The sequence below is a fragment of the Diabrotica virgifera genome, chromosome 6 (genome assembly GCF_917563875.1).
Source record: "Diabrotica virgifera virgifera chromosome 6, PGI_DIABVI_V3a".
In the NCBI taxonomy this organism is placed as follows: Eukaryota; Metazoa; Arthropoda; class Insecta; order Coleoptera; family Chrysomelidae; genus Diabrotica; species Diabrotica virgifera.
In genome coordinates, this window is record NC_065448.1 from 197,298,770 (window position 1) to 197,323,091 (window position 24,322).

General features: G+C 31.4%; 1 protein-coding gene across 2 annotated transcripts in view; it reads left to right on the forward strand.

The window, feature by feature from the left end:
• The window catches only part of LOC126887102 (protein FAM76A), a 116,281-nt gene that overhangs the window by 35,446 nt on the left and 56,513 nt on the right, over nt 1-24,322 (forward strand). For both annotated transcript variants that reach the window (XM_050654440.1, XM_050654439.1), the window contains exon 5: nt 1,691-2,011. In XM_050654440.1, coding sequence (XP_050510397.1) covers nt 1,691-1,930 — 240 coding nt within the window. In that variant the 3' untranslated portion in view covers nt 1,931-2,011. The remainder of the gene's footprint in view (nt 1-1,690; nt 2,012-24,322) is intronic.

The window sequence follows — 24,322 nt, forward strand, 5'->3', positions numbered from 1 at the left end:
AAGTTTATTCTATGAATAAAGTTACTAACGTCAAATAAGACTTATTTTATGTATTTATCAAATAAATATTTACTATTCGGATAAATTGGCAAGTTAATCTCGCTGTAAATATTTATAAGAAAGTAAATTTGCCAGTTTAACTTTACATTACCAAAATTATATTGAAACAAAATAAAAATATAAACGTCAAAAAATTTTTATTTGACGAATAACTATTAATTGATTGTTGTTGGTGAAACCGTACCTTATTCCTGTTTACTTGCCTTCCTAATTATTTAATGTTGCCTAGCTAATGTCCTCAGGTCTTACATCTTTTTGTTGGTATTTTCATACATGCCTATATTAAGATAGATATTTTAGTATCATTAGAGAGATTTTGCACCTCTTATTTTGCAATTCCGTTATGGTTATCGTTATACTACGTCTGTGCAGTAGCGAATATATGATCCGTTATCGTTATTAAACATAAGGGATTCCGTAATTTACGGAGGTTTAAAGTAGTGCTTATCGTTATCGTTATAGTAATGGTTAAATTGCTTTGTTGCCAGAATGTAAAAAAATCAGTAAAATTACATTTACATAGATTCTAATTTTGATTACCTATAAATTAAAATATCAAAAACTGTTCAAGTATATGCTTAAAATTACAATAACGTTGTGAAGTGAGGTTATGGTTAAATAACGATAACGATGACACGAAAAACCTACTTGACCGGCTGCAAAAACTCTGCTTTTTAACGTTGCCGTAATCGTTATGCTTAATAAAGTTAACCATAGCGGAGCCAAAATCAGCGGTTATTTTAAGAGGTGCAAAATCTCTCTATTCTTTGTTTCTTTTGACAACTTTTCCGAATACTTAATTAGTACCTACTGGTCGTCCATATTTGAACATTTGAACTGTTACTTCTTCTTTTTCTAGGATCTTATTTTTCTTTAGTTTCTCTATTATTTGTTTTTCATTAGACTGTCTTTCCTCTGTTTGTTCTTGGTTGGTGTTTTTCTTCAGTTCTTTTTCATCATATTCTGTTGTAAGTATTTTATTTAAAAGCTCTTCGAAGTGTTCTTCCCATCTGTTCAATATTTCCTGGCCACTTACTAAATTCCTTCCATTTTTACTTTTGTAGTCTACAGATTTTCTTTGGTACCCCGTTTTCTCATTTTTTTGTCCTTTGCTATAGTCACTAATTTTTCTAGTTTTTGAAGTTTTTTTTCTATGCATTTGCAATTTAATAACGGTAAAATTATATTTTCATTTCTTTGATGCGGTGATCTTTTGGTTCGTTTTCTTTGTTTGTTGTATTTTTTCTCTATCTCTGGTGTTTTTTCTTGCATCTTTTTTAATCTTGTTTATTTTATTACATTTTTATACACTTCGCCTGTGCTTTCTCTGTCTCTTTGTCACTTTGTCCGGGAAAAATATTGTGATCCATTTTAAACATACTTCACGACTAGCTAGACATCTGAAATTTTCAGAATAGCTCAGAACTCGATGACAATGTAATATTCAACAGCTTTTACATGGATGCATTGAGTTTTATTTGTAATTTTAAGTTTTATTTTTAATAAAAATTGCATTATCACCAATTTTTGGTAGCTGTTCTCTCACAAAAATGGTAGCCAAAATACATTCTCTCACAGACAGGATGCCAGATTAGTTCATTTTATTTCAAATCTGTAAATTTTGTTTCAGATAACTGAATTGAAAGCCACAAACTTCACAACTGAAAATGAGCTGAGATCAAGATTACAAAAAAATCAAAAAGAACATGAAGATAAAGTAGATGGCTTGAATACCAAAATACAGAATTATCTCAAAGAGATTGCTAGCCTGTCTAAGTCCGCCAAAAAAGGAAACAAAAACGCCTCATTGGCAGTCAATAACGCTACTGCTGACAACAGCAGTGGAACGGACAGTCCGAGTATACAATAATTTGTATGCGAAACCCCATGTTGATAATTTAATTGATATCAGTTTGGAGAAAATGTCCAATTTTTAAATTGTGATGCGATGGTAGGTGGTAATTTTTGAAGCATTGTTAATTTGTACAGATATGGTAAACTATTATCCTATTTCTGCACTTTATAACCTATTTAGTAATTTATAGAATTATTAGCAAGTTTATTTATATGGCTGTGGTCCACATTCAAACATAAATAATAATTAGTGCGTCGAGCCTAATAGGCCTATGGCTTGATTGACCATTATCCTCCATCCGATCTTGTCCATTGCCTTCATCCTCCAATGTGTGACATTCGAGTATTTTTAGATCCTCTTCTACGTCCATTTTCCACCTTGTTCTTGGTCGACCTCTTCTTTGACGTCCTCCAATTGTACCGGGTGTCCCAATAAGAATGGTTCTCGGCCATATCTCAGGAACCGTTTATAGTACAGCTTTGAGAAAAAAATATTTATAACAAAAGTTGCCCCGGGAAAAGGTTGTAAATTATTTTCATAATTGTAGGTCCACCGCTAGAGGGCGTAATTGAATATCAAAAATTAAAAATCAAAATTTTACAAAATTAACCTAATGAAAGGGCACTGGAAATCCAATCATCGTATTCTTCATAAAATTCTGCGCATATTTGATTTCACAAGTTTAAGTCTACCTTTGCAAATAAGAGGTGGGGGTGAGTGGGAACCTTCTTATGAAAAAATGGCTGTAAGTCCGGTTATGCTAAATCAAATTTTGCATACTTGGTCTTGTTGAAAACAGATCTTTTTCGTCAATGTGTCTTATTTCCGAAATAGCCTAATAAGTAATATACAAGCTAGTAGGCCTTATTTAATTATTTTCAGAAATCTAGTTTTCCTTGGAAAATATTAAATACAAGTATGCATTTTTAATCCTGTATTACAAAATTAGACCAAATTAGCAACATAATACCGAAAACCGCATATCGATACCTTTTTTCTATCTCGAGATATCTTAAGAAATGTGTAAACTTTAAACATCACTGTTATTGTCACCGGTAAACGAGGTTAAGGAAAAGTAGTGTGCTATGGAAAAAACAAATAAACATTTTTCATATGTAAACGTATATAATTAATTAAAACAACACTATAAAATATAACAAAAAAATAAAAGCAACTACTTAGTTAGTTTTAGTGACTGCCTAAATGTTCAAATTGTTGCCCATCATTTTCGATGCAAGCATTTACTCTTTCAAGAGTATATTGAATAGCAACAGATTTAACTGTTTTAGACTTTTATTTATAAAGTTTACGGATTAAAGACCTTGTTTTTGCCGCTAGGCCCACTACTCCAGAAAACATGATCTGGAATCTAGAGAATACGAAACGCCATTCAAAGCATTGCGAAAGCAGAAATTGAGACTGCTGTTCAATCTACTCTTGAAAGAGTGAATGCTTGCATCGAAAATGATGGGCAACAATTTGAACATTTAGGTCGTCACTAAGTATGTAGTTGTTTGTCTTATTGTTGTTTTAATTAATTATATACGTTTACATCTGGAAAATGTTTCTTTGTTTTTTCCATAGCACACTAGTTTTCCTTAACTACGTTTACCGGTGACATTTACAGTTGTTTAAAATTTACACGTTTCTTAAGATATCTCGAGATGGAAAAAGGTATCGACATGCGGTTTTCGGTATTATGTTGCTAATTTGGTCTAATTTTGTAATACAGGATTAAAAACGCATACTTTTATTTAATATTCTCCAAAGAAAACTAGATTTCCGAAAATAATTAAATAACGCCTACTAGCTGGCATATTACTTATTAGGCTATTTCGAAAATAAGACTCTTACATTGACGAAAACGAGCTGTTTTCAACAAGACCAAGTATGCAAAATGAAAAAATTCGATTTAGTAGAGCCGGACTTACAGCCATTTTTTCATAGGAAGGTTCCCTCACCCCCAACTCTTATTTGCAAAGGTAGACTTAAACTTGTGAAATCAAATATGCGCAGAATTTTATGAAGAATACGATGATTGGATTTCCAGTGCCCTTTCATTTGGTAAATTTTTTAACATTTTGATTTTTTAATTTTTGATATTCAATTACGCCCTCTAGCAGTGGACCTACAATTATGAAAATAATTTCCAGGCTTTTCCCGAGGCAACTTTTGTTATAAATATTTTTTTCTTAAAGCTGTACTATAAACGGTTAGAGTAGAGTAGAGTATTTATTGGTAATAATGTACAAATGTACTTTTACAGGTCAGCAATAATTAAAATTGTCTAAAATTACATTAAAAGTTGACAGTACTTCAGTAAAAAAAAACCTATTACTAAAATTTAAAAACTAAACACTAATTAAATTACAGGACAAAACAAAATTTAGATCTGAAGTACTCCTCAAATGAGTAGAAAGCACCCATCAGAAGATAATTTTTAATTTGTCTCTTAAATTGGTTAAAATCAAGACTTTTAATAGATATTGGTATACAGTTATAAAATTTCAATGCTAGGTATCTGGTTCCATTTCTGGTCCTCTCAAGTCGACTGAAGTCTGGTACAAGGGCATCATGATTTCTAGTCTGATAAGTATGCTGTTGTGTTTTATACAGATCTACATTTTGATGAACATACAACAGGCACTGCATAATGTACACAGAAGGTAGTGTGAGAATCCTCAGGTTTCTGAAAGACTGCCTACAATCGTCCCGATAACCCTGACCTGTGATTATGCGAATACACTTTCTCTGCTGACCAAACACCTTATCTATATGGCAAGAGTGTCCCCAGGAAAGGATTGCGTAAGTTAGTCGTGAGTGAAAGTTGCTGTGATATGATGTAAGAAGGGTTTGAAGGGAGGTAACCTTAGATAGGTTTCTAAATAAAAAGAGTTGGCTTGAGAGCTTTTGGGAAAGTTTCAGTATGTGCCGTTCCCAAGTGAGTCCCTGATCAAGATAAACACCAAGAAATTTAGCTTCCTGTGAACAATCTGTTAAAATGGGATGTGTAATGGTGTTATGTCTTAGGGTAAAGTTCACTGTTTGTGATTTTGAGTTATTGAGAGAGAGACGATTTGCCAAAAACCATTGGAACAAATTGCTCTCTGTGGTCTCAAGATCAATATCACTGATTTGGGAAGGGTGGTAACTTTGATAGCATGTAGTATCATCAGCAAATAGGACTGTGCTTACCGGGCCCTCTTGTGAAAATCCTAAGTCATTTATATAAATGAGAAATAATATTGGACCTAGAACTGACCCTTGAGGCACTCCATACATCAAAGGTTTTTTATCAGATTTAAGCTGGTTAAAAAACACATATTGAAATCTATCTGATAGATAAGACTCAATCAATTGAATAGACATAGGATGAAAATTATAGGCATGTAATTTTTTAAGAAGAATACTATGAGTGAAACAATCAAAAGCTTTAGTAAGAACAAGGAACGAGGCAAGGGTATCAAGAAAGTTTTCAAATCCTTCCAAAATACTGCCTGTAAAATGATCGATAGCAAGTGTTGTTGTTTTGTTTTTTCTAAATCCAAATTGCTGCACTGCAAAAAGCCGATTAGATTCAAAATAGTCATTGATCTGCTTCTTTAGGATTCTCTCAAACACTTTGGAAAGAATTGGCAAAAGAGAAATTGGACGAAAGTTATTATGATCATCAGCCGAACCTTTACGTTTAAAGAGAGGTATGACTTTCGCAGTTTTAAACACTGAAGGAAAAATGCAGGATGAAATTGAGTAGTTTATTAGTTTAGTTAAAGGTAAGCTAATGTTGTGTTTAATTGCCTTGATTATTTTTGTGTTCATTCCATCCGGGTCCTTGCTCTGGCTATTTTTTAATTCTTCAATTGCTTTTACAACTTCCTCCAAATTTGTTGGCTCAAATCTGAAGGAGCAATGATTAGAGGCGAATGAAGGAGCATGTGGTATAAAACTAAGGTATGTATTGAATGATTGGTCAGTATGATTAAGTGTATTTATTACATTTTCAGCAATACCACAGAAGAAATCATTAAAACTATTTGCATTGAGTGATGAATTTTTTATTGGTAAATTCTTACATCTTGAGTTTATTAGGGACCACATAGCCTGTTGACGGTTGTTAGAGTTTAATATAAAATCATCATTAGATTTAATCTTTGCCTTATGTATAGCATGTCTGTATTTTTTCCTATATTCTGAGAGTGTTTTCTTTGTCACTAAAACGGGGTCACTTTTATTTAAAGATGTCAAAAATTGTAGTTTCTCCCTCATAAGTTTCAAATCATCATTAAACCAAGAATTTTTTTTACATTGTTTACCTTGCTCAACAAGCCTAGATTTTTCAGGAAAAGACAGATTTATTGCCTGCGTTAAAATATCGATAAACATTTTAAACCTTGAGTCCACATCAATACATTCATTATCAATAAATTCAAAATTTTGTAAGCAAAGATTGTTATTTAAAGAGGCCAGTCCCATCTCTGTAATGGGCCTGTAGCTTATTCTAGATTTAGAAGTAGTTTGGGACACTTCACATTTAAACAATATGCCTTTGTGGTCTGAAGTGTGTGAAAGATCAACAGCTTCGGATTGCAACATGGTACTATTAATATTTGTAAATATGTTATCAAGACATCTATTATAACGGGTGTTAAATTTTATTGATTTTTTGAGGTTATAGGATCTAAAGAAATTGCACAGATCCAGGGCTGCAATATCCCTTTCATTGAAGTGCACATTGAAATCCCCTGTTATAATAAGAGGTTTATTTGTATTTAACTTTTTGAAAACTTTTGACATTGTATTGAAGAATTGATTTAAATCACCATCTGGGGTACGATACACAGTGACAAGTTGAATATCAAATTTTACCAAATGTACACCTGTTATTTCACAATGTTTTTCAAGAGACAAACTTTCAAGATTTAATGAAACAGAATCAAAGGTTTCTTTAATATATATACTTACACCCCCATGAGAGCCCACAGTCCTTGCAAAGCCAGAAATCATTCTGTAGTTCTTAATTTTAATTGAAAATAGTTCCTCAGATACTAGCCAGTGTTCATTTATACATAAGCAATCTGCTGATACTTCATTGAGGAGGACCTCCAGATCTAAGAAGGAGGTACGCAAACATTGTATATTACAGTGTAAAATAGTTTTTTGTGCTTTCTTAAAATTTCCTAAAATACCTTTATTATTATTATTATGTACAGGAACATTTACTGCACCACGGTTTTCTTCAGCGGATTCACTGAGGATCGAGGGCGTTGAACATGGAGAAAATGGTTTATGTTAGTTCCCAGTGGCCATAAATCAGATGACATTATGGCATCATTGTTTATCTCAGGAACTCCTACCTTAAAAGAGCTATATAGGTGGTTCTTTTTGGTAACCATCTTCTCACACACACAGTCCTGGTCAAGCTCATATTTTTTGAGAAAGTTGAAAACATCAGTTGCCTCAGTTTCAGGAGTAAAACCCGATATAAATACCCATGATTTAATTGGAGTAGGTGCTACAACCTTTAGTAGGTTATCAGTGTTAATGCCTTTCTTGGGACTTGGTCTTCTGTTTTGTTTTCTTTTTTTATATGACACCAGTTTGAAACCATCATTTTCAGTCACTTCCTCTTGGATGACGGGAAGGATTTGTAACTCAGAAGAGAGTTGTGAGTTTAGATTGGAATCATTGGCAATGTGGCTTTGATCTTGCTGAGTATTGTGATGCAATTGCGATTTTTGTTGTTTTTGATGTTGACTGACAGTGACATTTTTGACGACTTTGACGTTGTCATCTTTCACTCCTTCCACTGCAGTTTGCGAAACTGTCGGTAATACGGTGTTGCCAATGTCAACAAAATTTCCTGTTAGCTTTTTAGGGGATGGCTTTGGTGGCTTTCTAACCTCACTTCTTGCGATGTCCAGTTTTTCTAGAAGAATTACCTGATTTTTGTTCAGCAAATCGTTGTTTTCCACCAATAGCTTATTTTTTTCCTCCAGAAGTTTGATGATAATTTCATACAGACCCTTCTCTGTCTCCCAAAAGTCGACACACCCATAAGCCGGAATGTGACGACAAGCTGCAGTCTTCTGAGTGGCTGACTGAATTAAGCAGGATGAATGGAACGATTTTTCACATTTCCCGCATTGCGCTGTGCAAGTTGAACTTTTCTTACAATGAAAACAGTTCCTGAAACGGTTCCTGAGATATGGCCGAGAGCTATTCTTACTGGGACACCCGGTACTTGACAGTAGAATTTTCGGTAAACTACCCTCTGGCATCCTCTGTATGTGTCATAGTCATCGTAGTCGTTGGGTTTTTATTACTCCTATACTAAAAGCCACAGTTAAAATGAAGTGCAGATAGCATAGACCAATGTATTTCTTACGAGAGAAACGTCGACCACGTTGCCGGTTTGCCCCGAGCGGCGCATCAGGACCGGTGATTTCTCAGTCCACCACGCACCTACCACTGTGCCGACATAAGCGGCATCGCTGTGCGTCGTAAGACCAACGCTGCATTTTAACTGTGGGTTCTACTGTAGTATGGTGGGCTCCCCATATAACTCTCTCAGATTTTCATTTGTCCTGATCCAAACGCCGGTCTCCATTTTTCCTCCAAATATTTTCCTTAGTACTTTTTATTTAATGTTTATTTCTCTGCGGCATAAGTTACTATAGGCCTAATAATCGTTCTATATTTATCAATAATTCTTAATTTGGCGTGTCTTGATATGGATTTATTTCTTAATGGCCTATTTAATGCAAAAACACACTTGTTCACTTTCATTAGTCTATTTTGGATTTCTTCTTCTAGATTTGGTTTTCATGTTAATTGTTCCTAGATATTCGAACCTCTCAACTTCCTCAAATTTATTATTTATTTGTTTGCACTGTTAAATACTTTCCTCTTACATGTTATTGGTCTGCGCATTCCATGTATCTCGTTTTTGTGTCATTAATATATAGTCCCTTTTTATGGGTTTTCTTCTAATTCTTTAGTAATCCGTATCACTTCCTGTTTGCTTCTTGCTACTATTGCTGTATCATCAGCGAACGCCAGTCATTGATGTTTTTTGTGATATACAGGGTGTCCCGAAAAGATTGGTCATAATTATACCACAGATTCTGGGGTCAAAAATAGGTTGATTGAAACTCACTTACCTATATACAATAGTGCACACAAAAAAAGTTACAGCCCTTTGAAGTTACAAACTGAAAATGGTTTTTTTCATATATCGAAAACTCTTAGAGATTTTTTATTAAAAATGGATATGTGGCATTCTTATTGTAGCAGCATCTTAAAAAAAAATTAAAGTGAAATTTGTGCACCCCATAAAAATTTTATGGGGGTTTTGTTCCCTTAAACCCCCTTAAACTTTTGTGTACGTTCCAAATAAATTATTATTGTGGCACTATTAGGTAAACACAGTATTTTTAAAACTTTTTGACTCTTAGTACTTTTTCGATAAGCCAGTGTTTATCGAGATATTTTGAATTTTTGTCGAATCCACCACATATTTGTATATGGTTAAGTACGATTGTAGAGAGCTGTTAATAATCAGAAAATTTATTTATAATTTACATTATTAGGTATATTTTGAAAAAGAAGCCACATCTCGATAAAAGGTGACTTATCAAAAAAAGACTAAGAGGCAAAAAAGTTTTAAAAACACTGTCTTTACCTAGTGATACCACAATAATAGTTTAATTGGAACGTACACAAACATTTGGTGGGTTTAAAGGAACAAAACCCCCATAAAATTTTTATGTAAACATATTAAAAAAGAAGTCGCATCCCAATAAAAACTGGCTTATCTAAAAAATAACAAGAGGCAAAAAAGTTTTAGAAATCTTGTGTTTAACTAATGGTATCACAATAATGAATTAATTGGAACGTACACAAAAGTTTGGGGGGGTTTAAGGGAACAAAACCCTCATAAAATTTTTATGGGGTGTACAAATTTCACTATAATTTTGTTTTAAGATAAAAAAATCTCTAATAGTTTTCGATATATTGAAAAAAATCGATTTTCATTTTGTAATTTCAAAGGGCTGTAACTTTTTTTATGAGCACATTTGTACTAAGGTAAGTTCGGTCCAATCGAACTATTTTTGACCCCAGAATGTGTGGTATAATTTATGACCAATCTTTTCGGGACACCCTGTATCATTGATTACATTTTAACATATTCCTTATAAAAATTCATAAACAAATATAAATTTTAAGATACATGCAATATTATATATTTAATATTTATTTATGTATTTTGGTGAATAGTGTATTTATTGTATTGCGATTCACTTAAAGTAAATATTTCAAATACTCATCTTAAAGACAATATTTTTGTAGGTGAGAGAATATCATCGCTTGTTGCCACATTCGTCTTTTTTCATAGTCGTCTGTCATCTGACTTTATTTTAGTTAAATATCTAGGTCCCAACTTTCATTATATATATTTTTACTGTTTACCTTGGCACATACGGCATTCGCTCTGTGCGACACCTAGCGCCTTCCCCTGACATTTTTGGATCTCACAAGTTGACGTTAATCATATGATAAATAAATACATATTGTGAAGTTGCAAATTATTAATAATTAGTTTTTGGCGATATTTTTCTAATTTATGTATAAAATGGATGTAGTATTAAAAACTGGGTTTCTAAAAATTCATCACAATTTATCTTTTCAACTCCAAACGGAACAGAAAGGGAAAAATTGGTACTTCCAAATCACGTTTGTCATGTGGAAGAGCATGTAAATAAAGACAATAATACTGACAGTTGTGAAATAATAAATAAATGAGTATTTCAAATTCGATCGGAAGGTTTTGGAGTCTAATCTGACCCGTCAGCACTAAAAAATAAAATACAGCTTAGATGTATACACGTAGTATTTCAATTGCATAAAAATTAGGTTGTGATACTGTTTCATATTAATATCACGAATTATCTTCTTCTTTTCTCTAATTTATATGTAATTGTAACTAACATTTATTTACCAAGTCCAAACTACATAAAAGACTTAAATAATAACTTATATGCATTAAGTTCCCTTAATTTTCCTAAGTAACGTGTTTATTGGGTTGAATTCGTCTGTCAGTGGTTTAAGTTTTATGTCAGCTAATATACTGTTATGTCTCAATAATTTTTTTCTTTAATTTTGGATCTTGTTAGCTGGAGGGGGAAATTTCCCCATTTTCCCTCCCCTAGATCCGCCACTGGTGCATTGGATATGTGCAGGCTCAGAAAATTATGCAGTAAAATTGTCATTGACTGGGCTATTGGCACAACAAAACCCTTCGGGAGATGCAGGATAAGTATAATATTTTGCCATATCTGTATGTTTTATATTTATTGTTATTTTAAAATTGATTTACTGATTATTATTTTCAGTATACTCCAGGCTGTGGGTGAAAAATAGGTCGATTTCAGGATATAATTCAGGAATTTTTGAAACCTATCAGGTGTTGTAAAGGACGATGCCAGGAATAACTTCTACTAAAATGTGACCAAAAATATTGTGAGCTTTTTTTGTTATTGCGATTTTCATTTGTTAAATTTGCAATTTTTAAAGATTTTTAATTTTGCAGCTTAGGATATTGATTCTAGGGAAAAACTTTTTAATAGAAAGTTGTAGTAAATTAAAATACCTACAATTTAAGCTATGGTAAGTTTAATTTCGTGTATTCGTTATTGCAACACAGCCTGCGAAAGGTCCAAAATGGCCGTTTTTTACAATTGCGTTATTTATTGTACAAATAATTTTTTTTAAAGCTTTAAAATGAAGATCTTTCAATTCCAAACATAACAAATTGTAAGGCCGGATTAACGAATTTGTTGCTTAGATATTATAAATTGTTTATCCCAAGAGGTCAAATGTCGAAGGCTATAACTTTTTGAAAAAAAAAATCGTAGAGAGTTGTTGAAACATCCAATCTCCTTCTAAAGAGTTATATTTTCATATTCTGATGTAAATAAATGCGTAAAACATTTTTAAACTTCTAATTTTTGGGTTTTGAAAATAAGGGGGCAAATTTCGTTATAAACATTTAGAGCTGAAGCGGCCCTGTACATCCCATGTGTTTTTAACTTACAGATTATTGTTGCTAAAAACGAAACGAAGATTTATAAAAAAATAAAAAATTTCTACGACCAACTGAAGCCGAGTTAAATGTTGTGCTTGAAAATAAGGGGGCAATTTTCGTTATAAACATTTAGAGCTGAAGCGGCCCTGTACATCCTATAAGTTTCTAACTTACAGATTATTGTTGCTGAAGACGAAACGAAGATTTATAAAAAATAAAAATTTTCTACAACTAACTGAAGCCGAGATAATTGTTTCTTTTTTCTTAAATCGTAGTGCCTTTATTTACAAAATTATTTTACAGTCATTGACTAAAGAAAGACTTATATTATCTTAAATTAAAAATAATTATAAAATATAGTTACATTTAATTATTAAAAATTATTTTTAAAATGGGTGCTTTTGCGAGCGTCCGAATTTTGCAAATCGCCCGGCTCGCTTCAAATCCGCGCGCTCGGAAAATTTTTACGTAACTTGTATTAAATTTTGACCGAAAACAATTTAATAATATTACCATTATAATATACAGTCTATTTACCACTGTATTTGTTTTTCTTGATAAATTTTATATGTGAAATCTCATTTCTGAAGAAATAATATTACAAAAATGATACATATACATTAATGAAATATATAACTATATTTTTAATTTTTTCATTGTTATATAAATATAATAATAATAATGTTACTTCTTATTATACAATATAAAACTTTTTCTTCTTGTAGTGACTATCCGTTTTGGATGTTGGCGACCAACATGGCAATCTGTACTTTCACACTAAATCGGTACTGCTGCTCTAAAAAGATTTGTAGTTGTTGTGTTGAACGACGTACGTAAATTTTCTAGCAAGGTAATCCTTCGCCTTCCTGGTTCTCAGTTTCCAAATGGGGTTTGCCAAATTGCCATGATGGTTGCCAACATCCAAAACGGATAGTCACTACAAGAAGAAAAAGTTTTATATTGTATAATAAGAAGTAACATTATTATTATTATATTTATATAACAATGCAAAAATTAAAAACATATTGTTCTGAAGCTATTTCCTTGTGGCATTTTTATAATTACGTATTTTTTATGGGAAATAAGCCACAATTTTACTATAAATAAATTCATTTTTTAGTAAAATTGTGGCTTATTTCCCATAAAAAATACGTAATTATTAAAAACATAGTTACATGTATCATTTTTGTAATATTATTTTATTTTTTTATAAATCTTCGTTTCGTCTTTAGCAACAATAATCTGTAAGTTAGAAACCCATAGGATGTACAGGGCCGCTTCAGCTCTAAATGTTTATAACGAAATTTGCCCCCTTATTTTCACACCCAAAAATTAGAGGTTTAAAAATGTTTTACGCATTTATTTACATCAGAATATGAAAATATAACTCTTTAGAAGCAGATTGGATGTTACAACAACTCTCTACGATTTTTCTTCAAAAAGTTATAGCCTTCGACATTTGACCTCTTGGGATAAACAATTTATAATATCTAAGCAACAAATTCGTTAATCCGGCCTTGCAATTTTTTTTATGTTTGGAAGTGGAAGATCTTCATTTTAAAGCTTTAAAAAATAAAAAAAATTATTTGTACAATAAATAACGCAATTGTAAAAAACGGCCATTTTGGACCTTTCGCATGCTGTTTTGCTTTAACCAATAAACGAAATTAAACTTACCATAGCTCAAATTGTAGGTTTTTTAATTTACCTACTACAACTTTCTATCAAAAAGTTTTTCTCTAAAATCAATATCCTAAGCTGCAAAATTAAAAATCTTTAAAAATTGCAAAGTTAACAAATGAAAATCGCAATTAAAAAAAAAGCTCACAATATTTTTGGTCACATTTTAGTAGAAGTTATTCCTGGCATCGTCCTTTACAACACCTTATAGGTTTCAAAAATTCCTGAATTATATCACGTTTTTTCACCCGCAGCCTGGGGTAGTAAGCCAAAATAGTTTTTAATGTAATTGTGATTTGAAAACGCCCAAAATATTTAATCTAAAAGCCGCAAAACTTTTTTACTTATACACAAATTTTTAAACCTTTTGCGCCATGAGATAATAATAAAGTTTTCATTTTATTTATAAAAAAAGGCTGCAATTAGCAGAGTATCCTAACTACGAAAATACTTTTTATTGTCATAAATAGGGAAAATTTAATTTTAAAGTTATAAGGCAACTGTTAATATGTAGTAACATTTTTTAACTCTTCTTTTTGTTAATGTGACAGCGTCATCAATTGCACATGTACCTATGCGGCATGCATAAAGAAATTATCATTCTGAGTATATAACAATATTGTATCCACATTTATACAATTTGGCCAACTACAAATTCCAAATCTCAGCTATTCTTTATTCAATTAATAATATATTAATTTATCATACAGGGTGAGTCATGCCTGTGCATAATTTGTAGAACTCTTACTAGACTTTTGAAAACTGTATACAGGGTGAATTTTGGTTTGAATAAATCAGTGTTGATTAGGTGGTAGTCGTGTAACTGTTCTCCAAAATATAAGACACATCGAACTTACCGTTCAGAAGTTATGATGAATAGAAATTGCAGTCAAAATTCGCAACTCGCCCTGTATATTTTTAAATTAGGGGCAAACACTTTTTAATGGTCATTTGTTATTCCTTTTAGGGGCCCCCCATACGAGGAGGAATATGAACAGTTTGTCATGACTCACCCTGGATATCGTATATCCTTGCAGTATTTCAATTGCATCGTTGAAATAGATTCTTATTAAAGATTTTATCTTTTTAATCCTTTCAGACCTGATTTTTTCTCTGCCGAAAAAACTATTTTTTTTCTATTGAATCTTCTTAACGAAATATTGTAATAGTCTAAAATCACATTTTTGACATTTTTGTTTAATAGAAATAGATAGTCATTTGACAGAATGTACATTGTAATGAACATTGGGACTATAATAAGAATTTAGACGAAAATATTTAAAACAATTTTTGTCTTTTACAAAACATAAATGTATGTACATCATTTTTCACAAAAACTTGAGTTTTTCCTTTACACCCAACATTTTTGCATCTGGATGCTTCCTTTTTGTTATTATAATCTGGTAAATGATCTATTTTATCTATGCGTATTTCCTTCAATGGTCTAATTTCAACTCTTGATCTTTTTGGAGTGTGGGGAGAATTCTCAGTTGCTAGTTTGGGACGACCAATGCTTCTTTTTATGAGTTTTCCCACTTCAATTAGATTGATCTCTGATTGATTTTCAGTTTGAGACAGTACATTATCAGCTAATTGTTTTAATCCATCATCATCATATAAATAGGGCATTCAAATTTCTTAATCTTTTGGATTATCCGGATTAAAACTTGAAACAAAAATATCAATATAGACCTGTTGTCCATTGCAATGGACATCATGTTGTAATGTTTGTTACCAACAAAAAACAACAATAAATTATCTATGTTGAAAAAGTGGTATATAAATTGATATGTCTATTATTGTATAAAATAATATTTGGTCACATATAACAAATTTACAAAGTGAAGAAACATGATATTTACTGAGGTTTCCAGGATATCGTGAATTCGCCATGTCACACTATATTTAACAGCACTTAACTTGGCTATGATTCAAACTAAATTGATATTAAGTGTTACGTTTAGTAGTAACTGAGATATGCAAAATAAGAAATATGTAGTTGTCAGCAATTTACAGGAATTTAAATTTGTCGTAACAGCTTACGTAAATGTATGCCCATTGCAATGGACACCAGGTCTGAAAGGGTTAATCAACTAAAATCGTTCAATTTGAGACGAAAGTGCAACAAAACTGTTGTCTTAATCTCTTTTATGCTGATAAAATTAACAATGCTACAAATTTATGTCGTTATGAAACGGCAAAATATTTGGAAAGGTATCGAATTTTCAACTTAATTTATAATTTATCAATTTATAAAAAGTATTAAATAATTACTCATTTATTATAATGTCAAAACGTACCAAACGTTGGAAAGTGTAACGAGTTGGTAGTTCTGTAAAGACTTATCTAGATGTCATTGATGACATGCAAAACAAGGTGTATGATAAAGGAAACAACAGAATCTGTTAGGCAAAAACACTGACTATTTTTTTATGAAATTGTTACACCCAAAGTACAGTGCCAACATATATACTTTACATAGTAGACTTTTTTTTGTTAACCTTAAATTATGTTACCCATACTGTTTCCAAAATAAAATGGGTTTTAATTAACTACTACATGTATTGAAAATAGAAAAATATATAATAAATTTACAATCAAGATGCAGTAGAAATAAACAAACCAAGACACGTTAAATGCTACTAGGAGCACTCATAATTTACAATGTATATACATCATTGTAGATCCCAAATCATGATTTCCAAAGTTTATACATTGTAAATTATGATTCGAGAGTGCTCCTAGTAGCATTTAACGTATCTTGGTTTGTTTATTTCTACTGCATCTTGATTGTAAATTTAGTACAGTTGTTATAGTCCAAGAGACAGCGCTGAAAAATCTCTTTGAATTTACTAAAGCTAGATTTTTCACAGTTGATTACTGTGATTGTGTAGAGAAATATACTACGGTCGGTCAAGCGAAATGTAGAACAGGGGTTACTGAGAGGATATCAAAGTTGCTTTCCTACGAAGGTAATTAAATTTATTTACTAAGGCTGAAAATCAGTATACACATTCTTAATTAAATATAAATAAAAGTTATAGTCGGTCAGCTGTATGACGGGACAGAGCCGGTCGGTCGGCTCCAGTGAATGTACAGGGTTATTCACTATATTTTGACCCCCTTGTAAACAACTTTATTTAGAGAATTAGAAAAAAATATAAAATACAATAGTTATTCGATTTTTAAATTATGATTTTTTGACATATATATCGTACTAGTGGCGTCATCCATTTGGACGTGATGACGTAATCGACTATTTTTTTAAATAGGAATAGGGGTCGAGTGCTAGCTCATTTGAAAGGTTATTCAATTCCCTATTCAGTAATATAAACATTAACATGATTAATTATACAGAGTGTCAAAAAAATTCTTAATTAAATTAATTGTTTAATTAATAATTCAAAAAAAAATTGGACACCCTGTATAAATAATGATCTTAATGTTTATAGTACTGTATAGAGAATTGAAATACCTTTCAAATGAGCTAGCACACGACCCCTATTCTCATTTAAAAAAAATAGTCGATTACGTCATCACGTCCAGGTGGATGACATCACTAGTACGATATATATGTCAAAGAATCATAATTAAAAAATCGAATAACTTTTGTATTTTACATTTTTTTCTAATTCTGTAAATAAAGCAGTTTACAAGGGGGTCAAAATATAGTGAATAACCCTGTACATTCATTGGGGCCCACCGACCGGCTCTGTCCCGTCATACAGCTGACCGACTATAATAACTTTTATTTATATTCAATTTAGAATGTGTGTACTGATTTTCAGCCTTAGTAAATGGATTTAATTACCTTCGTAGGAAAGTAACTTTGATACCCTCTCAGTAACCACTGTTCTACGTTTCGCTTGACCGACCGCAGTATGTTTCTCTACACAATCACAGTAATCAATTGTGAAAAATTTAGTTTTAGTAAATTTTAAGAGATTTTTCAGCGCTGCCTCTCCGTCTATTAATACAAAAACTGTCAGTGACATAGAAAGTTTCAGAACATTCCTCTAATATTATTCTGAAACTATTTCCTTGTGGCATTTTTATATTAATTACCATTATATTTAATGGTAATAAATCACAATTTTGGTTAAAAATACTTTATATTTGATGTTTCGATTTGCACTTTGGAATGGAACTCTCAAATTACTTTGTTTTTTTTTACTTGAAAATACTATAAAAGAGCAGGAAAGAGTGTTTGCTTTTAAAGAATTAAAAAGCAAACGTAAGAACTGAGCAGAATTGACAGTTTAATAATGGCGTACTGTTTTTACGGTACTGTGTAATAAAAACGATGACATACCCTTGGTTACTTTTTTTATGAAAACATATTTTTGGGTTTTGTTATTAAATTGACTGAATGATCGATACACCAATAAAATTGCTATTTTGACAAAACCGAAAGAAAGTAGTTCAACTTACTTACTTACTCAAAATATTAGTGTTGTGATTTTGAGCTCATTAGTGAACAGAAAGACGGAAAAAATGTTCCAAGAAAAATATTTGCAAAAATGAGGCATGTATTTATTTGTTTGTTACAGTTTGTAATACATACTGTATATACTCTCGGCTAATTAGCAAAATACAAGGAAAAGTCTTTTTACCAGCAATTTTATTGCTGGAATCGAATCTTATGATTGTATATATTAATAATATAGGTATGCAAAGTCCGTAGATAGTGTGCTACTTTTTTATAAACAAAATGGCTCCTCAAAATCGTGTTTTTTCAGTTTTTGCTCTCTAACTCCAAAGATTTTAACTTTACACCAAAAACACCCAAATAAAAATTCACCGTAATTAAATTCTACATAGAGACGTGTTTTTCCCGATTTACTTCGACGAACATTTTCCCGAAAAATGCGGGTTTTCCAACAAAATCTTTAATTTTCAACTAAAATTTTAGATAAGTAATTGTTTATCAATAATTAAATAACTTGGTAATATAAAAGCTCTTTTCGTATAGATTATAATTACAAAAGTCGATGGAAATTGAATGAACAGTTTAGCAACAATTGAATTGTTAATTAAAAATTTACGGTCGCTATAATAACCACAATAATTATGATACATAAGAATAACTATGATTTTTGTATAAAGAGACACTGTACCTATGCGTTAGTTAGATGACTCTACTCGAGTTACTAGGTAACAAAAAAAGAATGAAGAAAATTGCTCCATGGGAAGCCGAGAAAATGCATTTTTTTAACATATACCGATTTTGAACTTTGAGATTACATTTTCTCCAACCTAATTTTTGATTGCAATTTTGCTATTTTTGGCAATTTTCACTCGTAATATCGATAGTTTTTATTATAAGAATATATGTTAAGAGTGTTTTAAAGATATGAACATTGGTGTGGAGAAAGAGGACAAAAATAAAAAAAAATTGATGGTTCGAAAATTATGATCCTATTGTTTATATCTATGCCGGTCAACTTTGACCGGTTGTATCTCAGGAACCACTCATCACAATTAAACGTTTTTTTCTTTTAAAAGAAGCATCCTGCCGCTTTTTTTTCCAATACCGTTTTCATGATTTAATTTAATATTTCCTGAGATATTCTATTTGTTTATAAGCCAAAAAATTGTTTATAATGTTAAAATATTCCTGAGGCCGCTTAAATAGTCCAATTTCAATTCTGTAAAGTACACTAGATAGGTACAGTGTCTATTAACAATTCAATTGTTGCTAAACTGTCCATTCAATTTCCATCGGCTTCTGGAATTATAATCTATACAAAAAGAACTTTTATATTACCAAGTTATTTAATTATTGATAAACAATTACTTATCTAAAATTTTAGTTGAAAATTAAAAGATTTTGCTGGAAAAACCGCATTTTCCGGGGAAAATTTTCGTCGAAGTAAATCGGAGAAAAACACGTCTCTATACAGAATTTAATTACGGTGAATTTTTATTTGGGTGTTTTTGGTATAAAGTTAAAATCTTTGGAGTTATAGAGCAAAAATTGAAAAAACACGATTTTCGGGCGCCATTTTGTTTATAAAAAAAGTAGCACACTATCTGCGGACTTTGCATACCTATATTATTAATATATATAATCATAAGATTCGATTCCAGCAATAAAATTGCTGGTAAATAACTTTTCCCAAAAATGGCCTATTCTCCGATAATCTGCCTAGACTAATTGGTCAACATTAATTAACAAAGCAGTTTTTAAGCACAGGTGACATAAAATGTAACTTCCAATCAACAAAATACTAATTTGTAAGTTACAGTAAAGTATAGAAGTTAATGACTAACTTACAACAAACGTTTCCGTTAATTCAAACTATATAATTGACAAAGTAACGTAACATAAAATTCTATACACTTAGTTGAATGGTTCTTTTTCGGACTGGTTCGATCATCTACTGTCATCTAAATGTATGTCATAAGAACCACTTGTGCTGAGCCTCTGGAACCTGTATTACTGGCGATTAGTTACAAATGTTTAAAACAAATATCAATCATTGATCTTATATCTTAAGCGTTACAGTAGTTTATTTATGCCATTCTTCAGTATCTTCACAAAATTCATGGTCCAATTAAAAATATACGAAGTGAATAATAAAACGAACTATATTGTTATAAGTATTAATAATAATAGACGGAGAGGCAGCGCTGAAAAATTTCTTTGAATTTACTAAAGCTAAATTTTTCGCAGTTGATTACTGTGATTGTGTAGAGAAACATACTGCGGTCGGTCAAGCGAAGTGAATAACCCTGTACATTCATGGGGGCCGACCGACCGGCTCTGTCCCGTCATACAGCTGACCGACTATAATAACTTTTATTTATATTTAATTTAGAATGTTTGTACTGATTTTCAGCCTTAGTAAATGGATTTAATTACCTTCGTAGGAAAGCAACTTTGATACCCTCTCAATAACCCCTATTCTACGTTTCGCTTGACCGACCGCAGTATGTTTCTCTACACAATCACAGTAATCAACTGTGAAAAATCTAGCTTTAGTAAATTCAAAGAGATTTTTCAGCGCTGCCTCTTGGACTATAACCGGAGATATAACCGCGTTGAAACATATATATGTACAATACAGCTAAACTAGCATATATTTCAAAGTAATTTTAAAATCACTGACAGTTCTTAATTCGGAGATTTTGTATATTTTGAATGCTGACCAATAAATTATCTGTACACAAGTAAGCATTCTCTAATAAATAATCACAGACATATATTTTTTGTCGCTATCACTGGACGCATTAAAAATAAATATGGGACTGAAAAAAGAATACGATATAATTTTCATTCGATCCGATAGATCCAGTACCAATAATAACTTTCGAAACTTCTAATATAAAGTTTCTTCACATATGACGTTGAATAAACAATTAGCATATGCTGTTAGAGCTCTTGAAGTTTTTCCTTTTAATTCTAGTATGTCTAATGTCGGTAGCAATTTTATATAATTTATAGATCTGTGCTTTGTTATCTAACAAGCCCCGTTTGTAATGTTTTAGTTTATGACCGGCAGACTGCAATATTACGCCAGTCAATGGGAGCAAGGATAATACCTCCGAATTCTATCCTACTGCATGGATTTTAATGAAATTTTGGGCCTAGCCTCTATTTATCTCCTAATTCAAAGTCTACCCTATGCCGATGTGTGCTCTTATCTTGGGGGTGGTTCCCGCCCCTTGTCAGGGGTGGAAAATTTTTTGGTTAAAATTACCACGGAATTCGCTAGAGAACCTAATTCTAAGCAAAAACTGTTCGATAATTTTCTTTTGAAAACTCAATACTTTTTGAGTTATTCGTCGTTGAAAATTGGCCATTTTCATTGAAACACCTTTTCGAACGGTTTTTTGCGAATACCTTAAAACCTATGCATCTAAACTAAAAAATTATATTAACATTTTTGTAGGTTATAAAAAAACAAAGAGACACTTGCCTTCATAAATCTTCTAGTTATAATACAAAAAGAGATGTGGTAGGTGTAAATAGGTTGTTTTTTGGTACATTCTCAAATTGGTGTATTCAACTTGAAATAGCAGAGAAACGGTCGATTTCATGTGTATAATGCTGGCAATACCTTTTGTAGTGATTGAAAAGACCTTTAAAATGAGCTATAGTAAAGGTCCATTACATTAAAACTAAGTGAGATACGCTGCAAACAAAATTGATAACTAATGTATTTTAAGAAAAAATGAGAAGTAATTTTAACCCGCATCCACCAAAATGTAAATGCATCGTTTTCCTTTTACAATACCTTTTATTATAGTGTTATTTCTATGTTTGAAAAGTTGGACGGGTGTAAAATGCATGGTTTTTGAAAAAAAAATAAGATCAAATTATAGAGCGCGTTTATAAATTTTGTTAAAAATCTTCCTTTTTTTCCATGTATCTTGAAAATGATAAACGATACAGTAATGAATAATATTAAGGAAATTTTTATCTGAAAAAACTCTACATTTTTGTGTGATACCTTTTTTCGTCTTTCTTATCATTTTCGAGTTACATAAAAAAAAAGGAAGATTTTTAAGAAAATTTAAAAATGCGCTCTATAATTTGATCTTATTTTTTTCAAAAACCATGCATTTTAAACCCGTTCAACTTTTTAAACATAGAAATAACACTATAATAAAAGGTATTGTAAAAGGAAAACGATGCATTTACATTATGGTGGATGGGGGTTAAAATTACTTCTCATTTTTTCTTAAAATACATTAGTTATCCATTTTTGTTTGCAGCATATCTCGCTTAGTTTTAATGTAATGGACCTTTACTGTACCTCATTTTAAAGGTCTTTTCAATGACTAAAAAAGGTATTGGTAGCATTATACACCTAAAATTGACAATTTCTCTGTTATTTCAAGTTGAATACACCAATTTGAGAATGTACCAAAAAACAAACTATTTTCACCTACCACATCTCTTTTTGTATTATAACTAGAAGATTTATAAAGGTAAGTGTCTCTTTGTTTTTTTTATAACCTACAACAATGTTTAATATAGTTTTTTAGTAAGAGGCATAGTTTTTAAGGTATTCGCAAAAAACCGTTCGAAAAGGTCAATGAAAATGACCAATTTTCAACCACGAATAACTCAAAAAGTATTGAGTTTTCAAAAAAAAGATATAGAACAGTTTTTGCTTAAAATTGGGTTCTCTAGCCTGTTTCGTGGCTATTTTAACCAAAACATTTTTCACCCCCAAGAAGGAGTGGGAACCACCCCCCAAGATAAAAGCGTACATCGGCATAGGGTAGACTTTGTTTCTTGAGCTATTCCCTACTTAGTGAAACTATCAAATAAATCGATGTAGTAGGATGGAATTCGGAGCCAAATACCCTCATTGACTGCCCTATATGTTGAAAACAAAATTTTATATTCACTGTATTATAATTTGGTAAGGTAATTTTGTGATTCAGATGTAACATTCCATGGTTTTGTGTAGTCATCCTGTAAAGTAATATAAATAAATATTTGACAGAAAACAACTTAGAATACAGTCATATAACGAAGTTATTGTTGAATATAATGAAATGTGCGGTGTACATAACACTTTCCAGTAAATAAGTATAAATATATGGACTTAACACCAACGAAGCAGTATATTATATAATATTTATAATGCCCGTTTAAATTGCTAACATCCATATAAGATCTAAAATTATAAATCGATTTCTTCCACTTTTTTCCTTTCCATTCATGTTGAGTAATCAAAGTGAGCAACATTTAAATTGTTTATTACAATTTTTAAAAATATTTCATGATAATTTAGTCGAAAATAAAGAAATTTTATTAGCCTTTTTTGTAAAAATATAGGTACGATCCCACGCCATGAAACGTTTCTACATGCAGATTTTAAATAAAAAAAATTATAAAGATACAGTACCTACTTCTGAACACAATATTTTTCAGGGTATATACAATTTTCATAGTTAAAAAGTGAATATTTGTTGTTTAATTTTTATTAAAAAATTACTGCGCCACTGGAATTAGGGTAGCTCTAAAAGTCTGTTAAAGTCGATTCACTAAGCTTGTCACTTTTTGTATGTTTAGTCACCTTCTGACAGAGGCATTGCCGGAGACATACAACATAAAAATTCCTAATACACTCATTCTTAAGAGCTGATCTCTAGTATCTATAGTATAGATTCTATACTAAGCCATATAGTGGTTTGTTGAGGCATAAATCTAAACTGGTGTTTCATAAACTGGCAAATATATTTTTTTAATGGTTTGGATCAGTCCTGTTTTTGTAAAGCTTTTCGTTTTAATGGCAGTTTTGACACTGCAACGGAATCATTGAGTATTTCTTTCTATCCGGGGTGTAAAGTAGCTCGCGTGTGTGGTAACCACACGTGCCCCTGGGTAACGCAAAATAAGCTAGGGGAAATCGGCTGTCAGATAATATCTTGGATTAAATCTTTGATCTCCTTGCTACTGTACATGATGCAAAATTGAAAAACAATAGTCGTTCTCAGGATCTGATAAAAAATCATCTCGGTGAGAGAATCCGTATTTGCCAAATTAACGCCGAAAGACGCCAGAGCCAAAAGTGAGTGTATTTTTTTATCCTCTGCACATCAGTTAATAAGACGATCTGTATGTACTTCTATCTTCATCTTCCAAAATAAGTAAAACTTCAATTTTCTTTCATACCTAATCT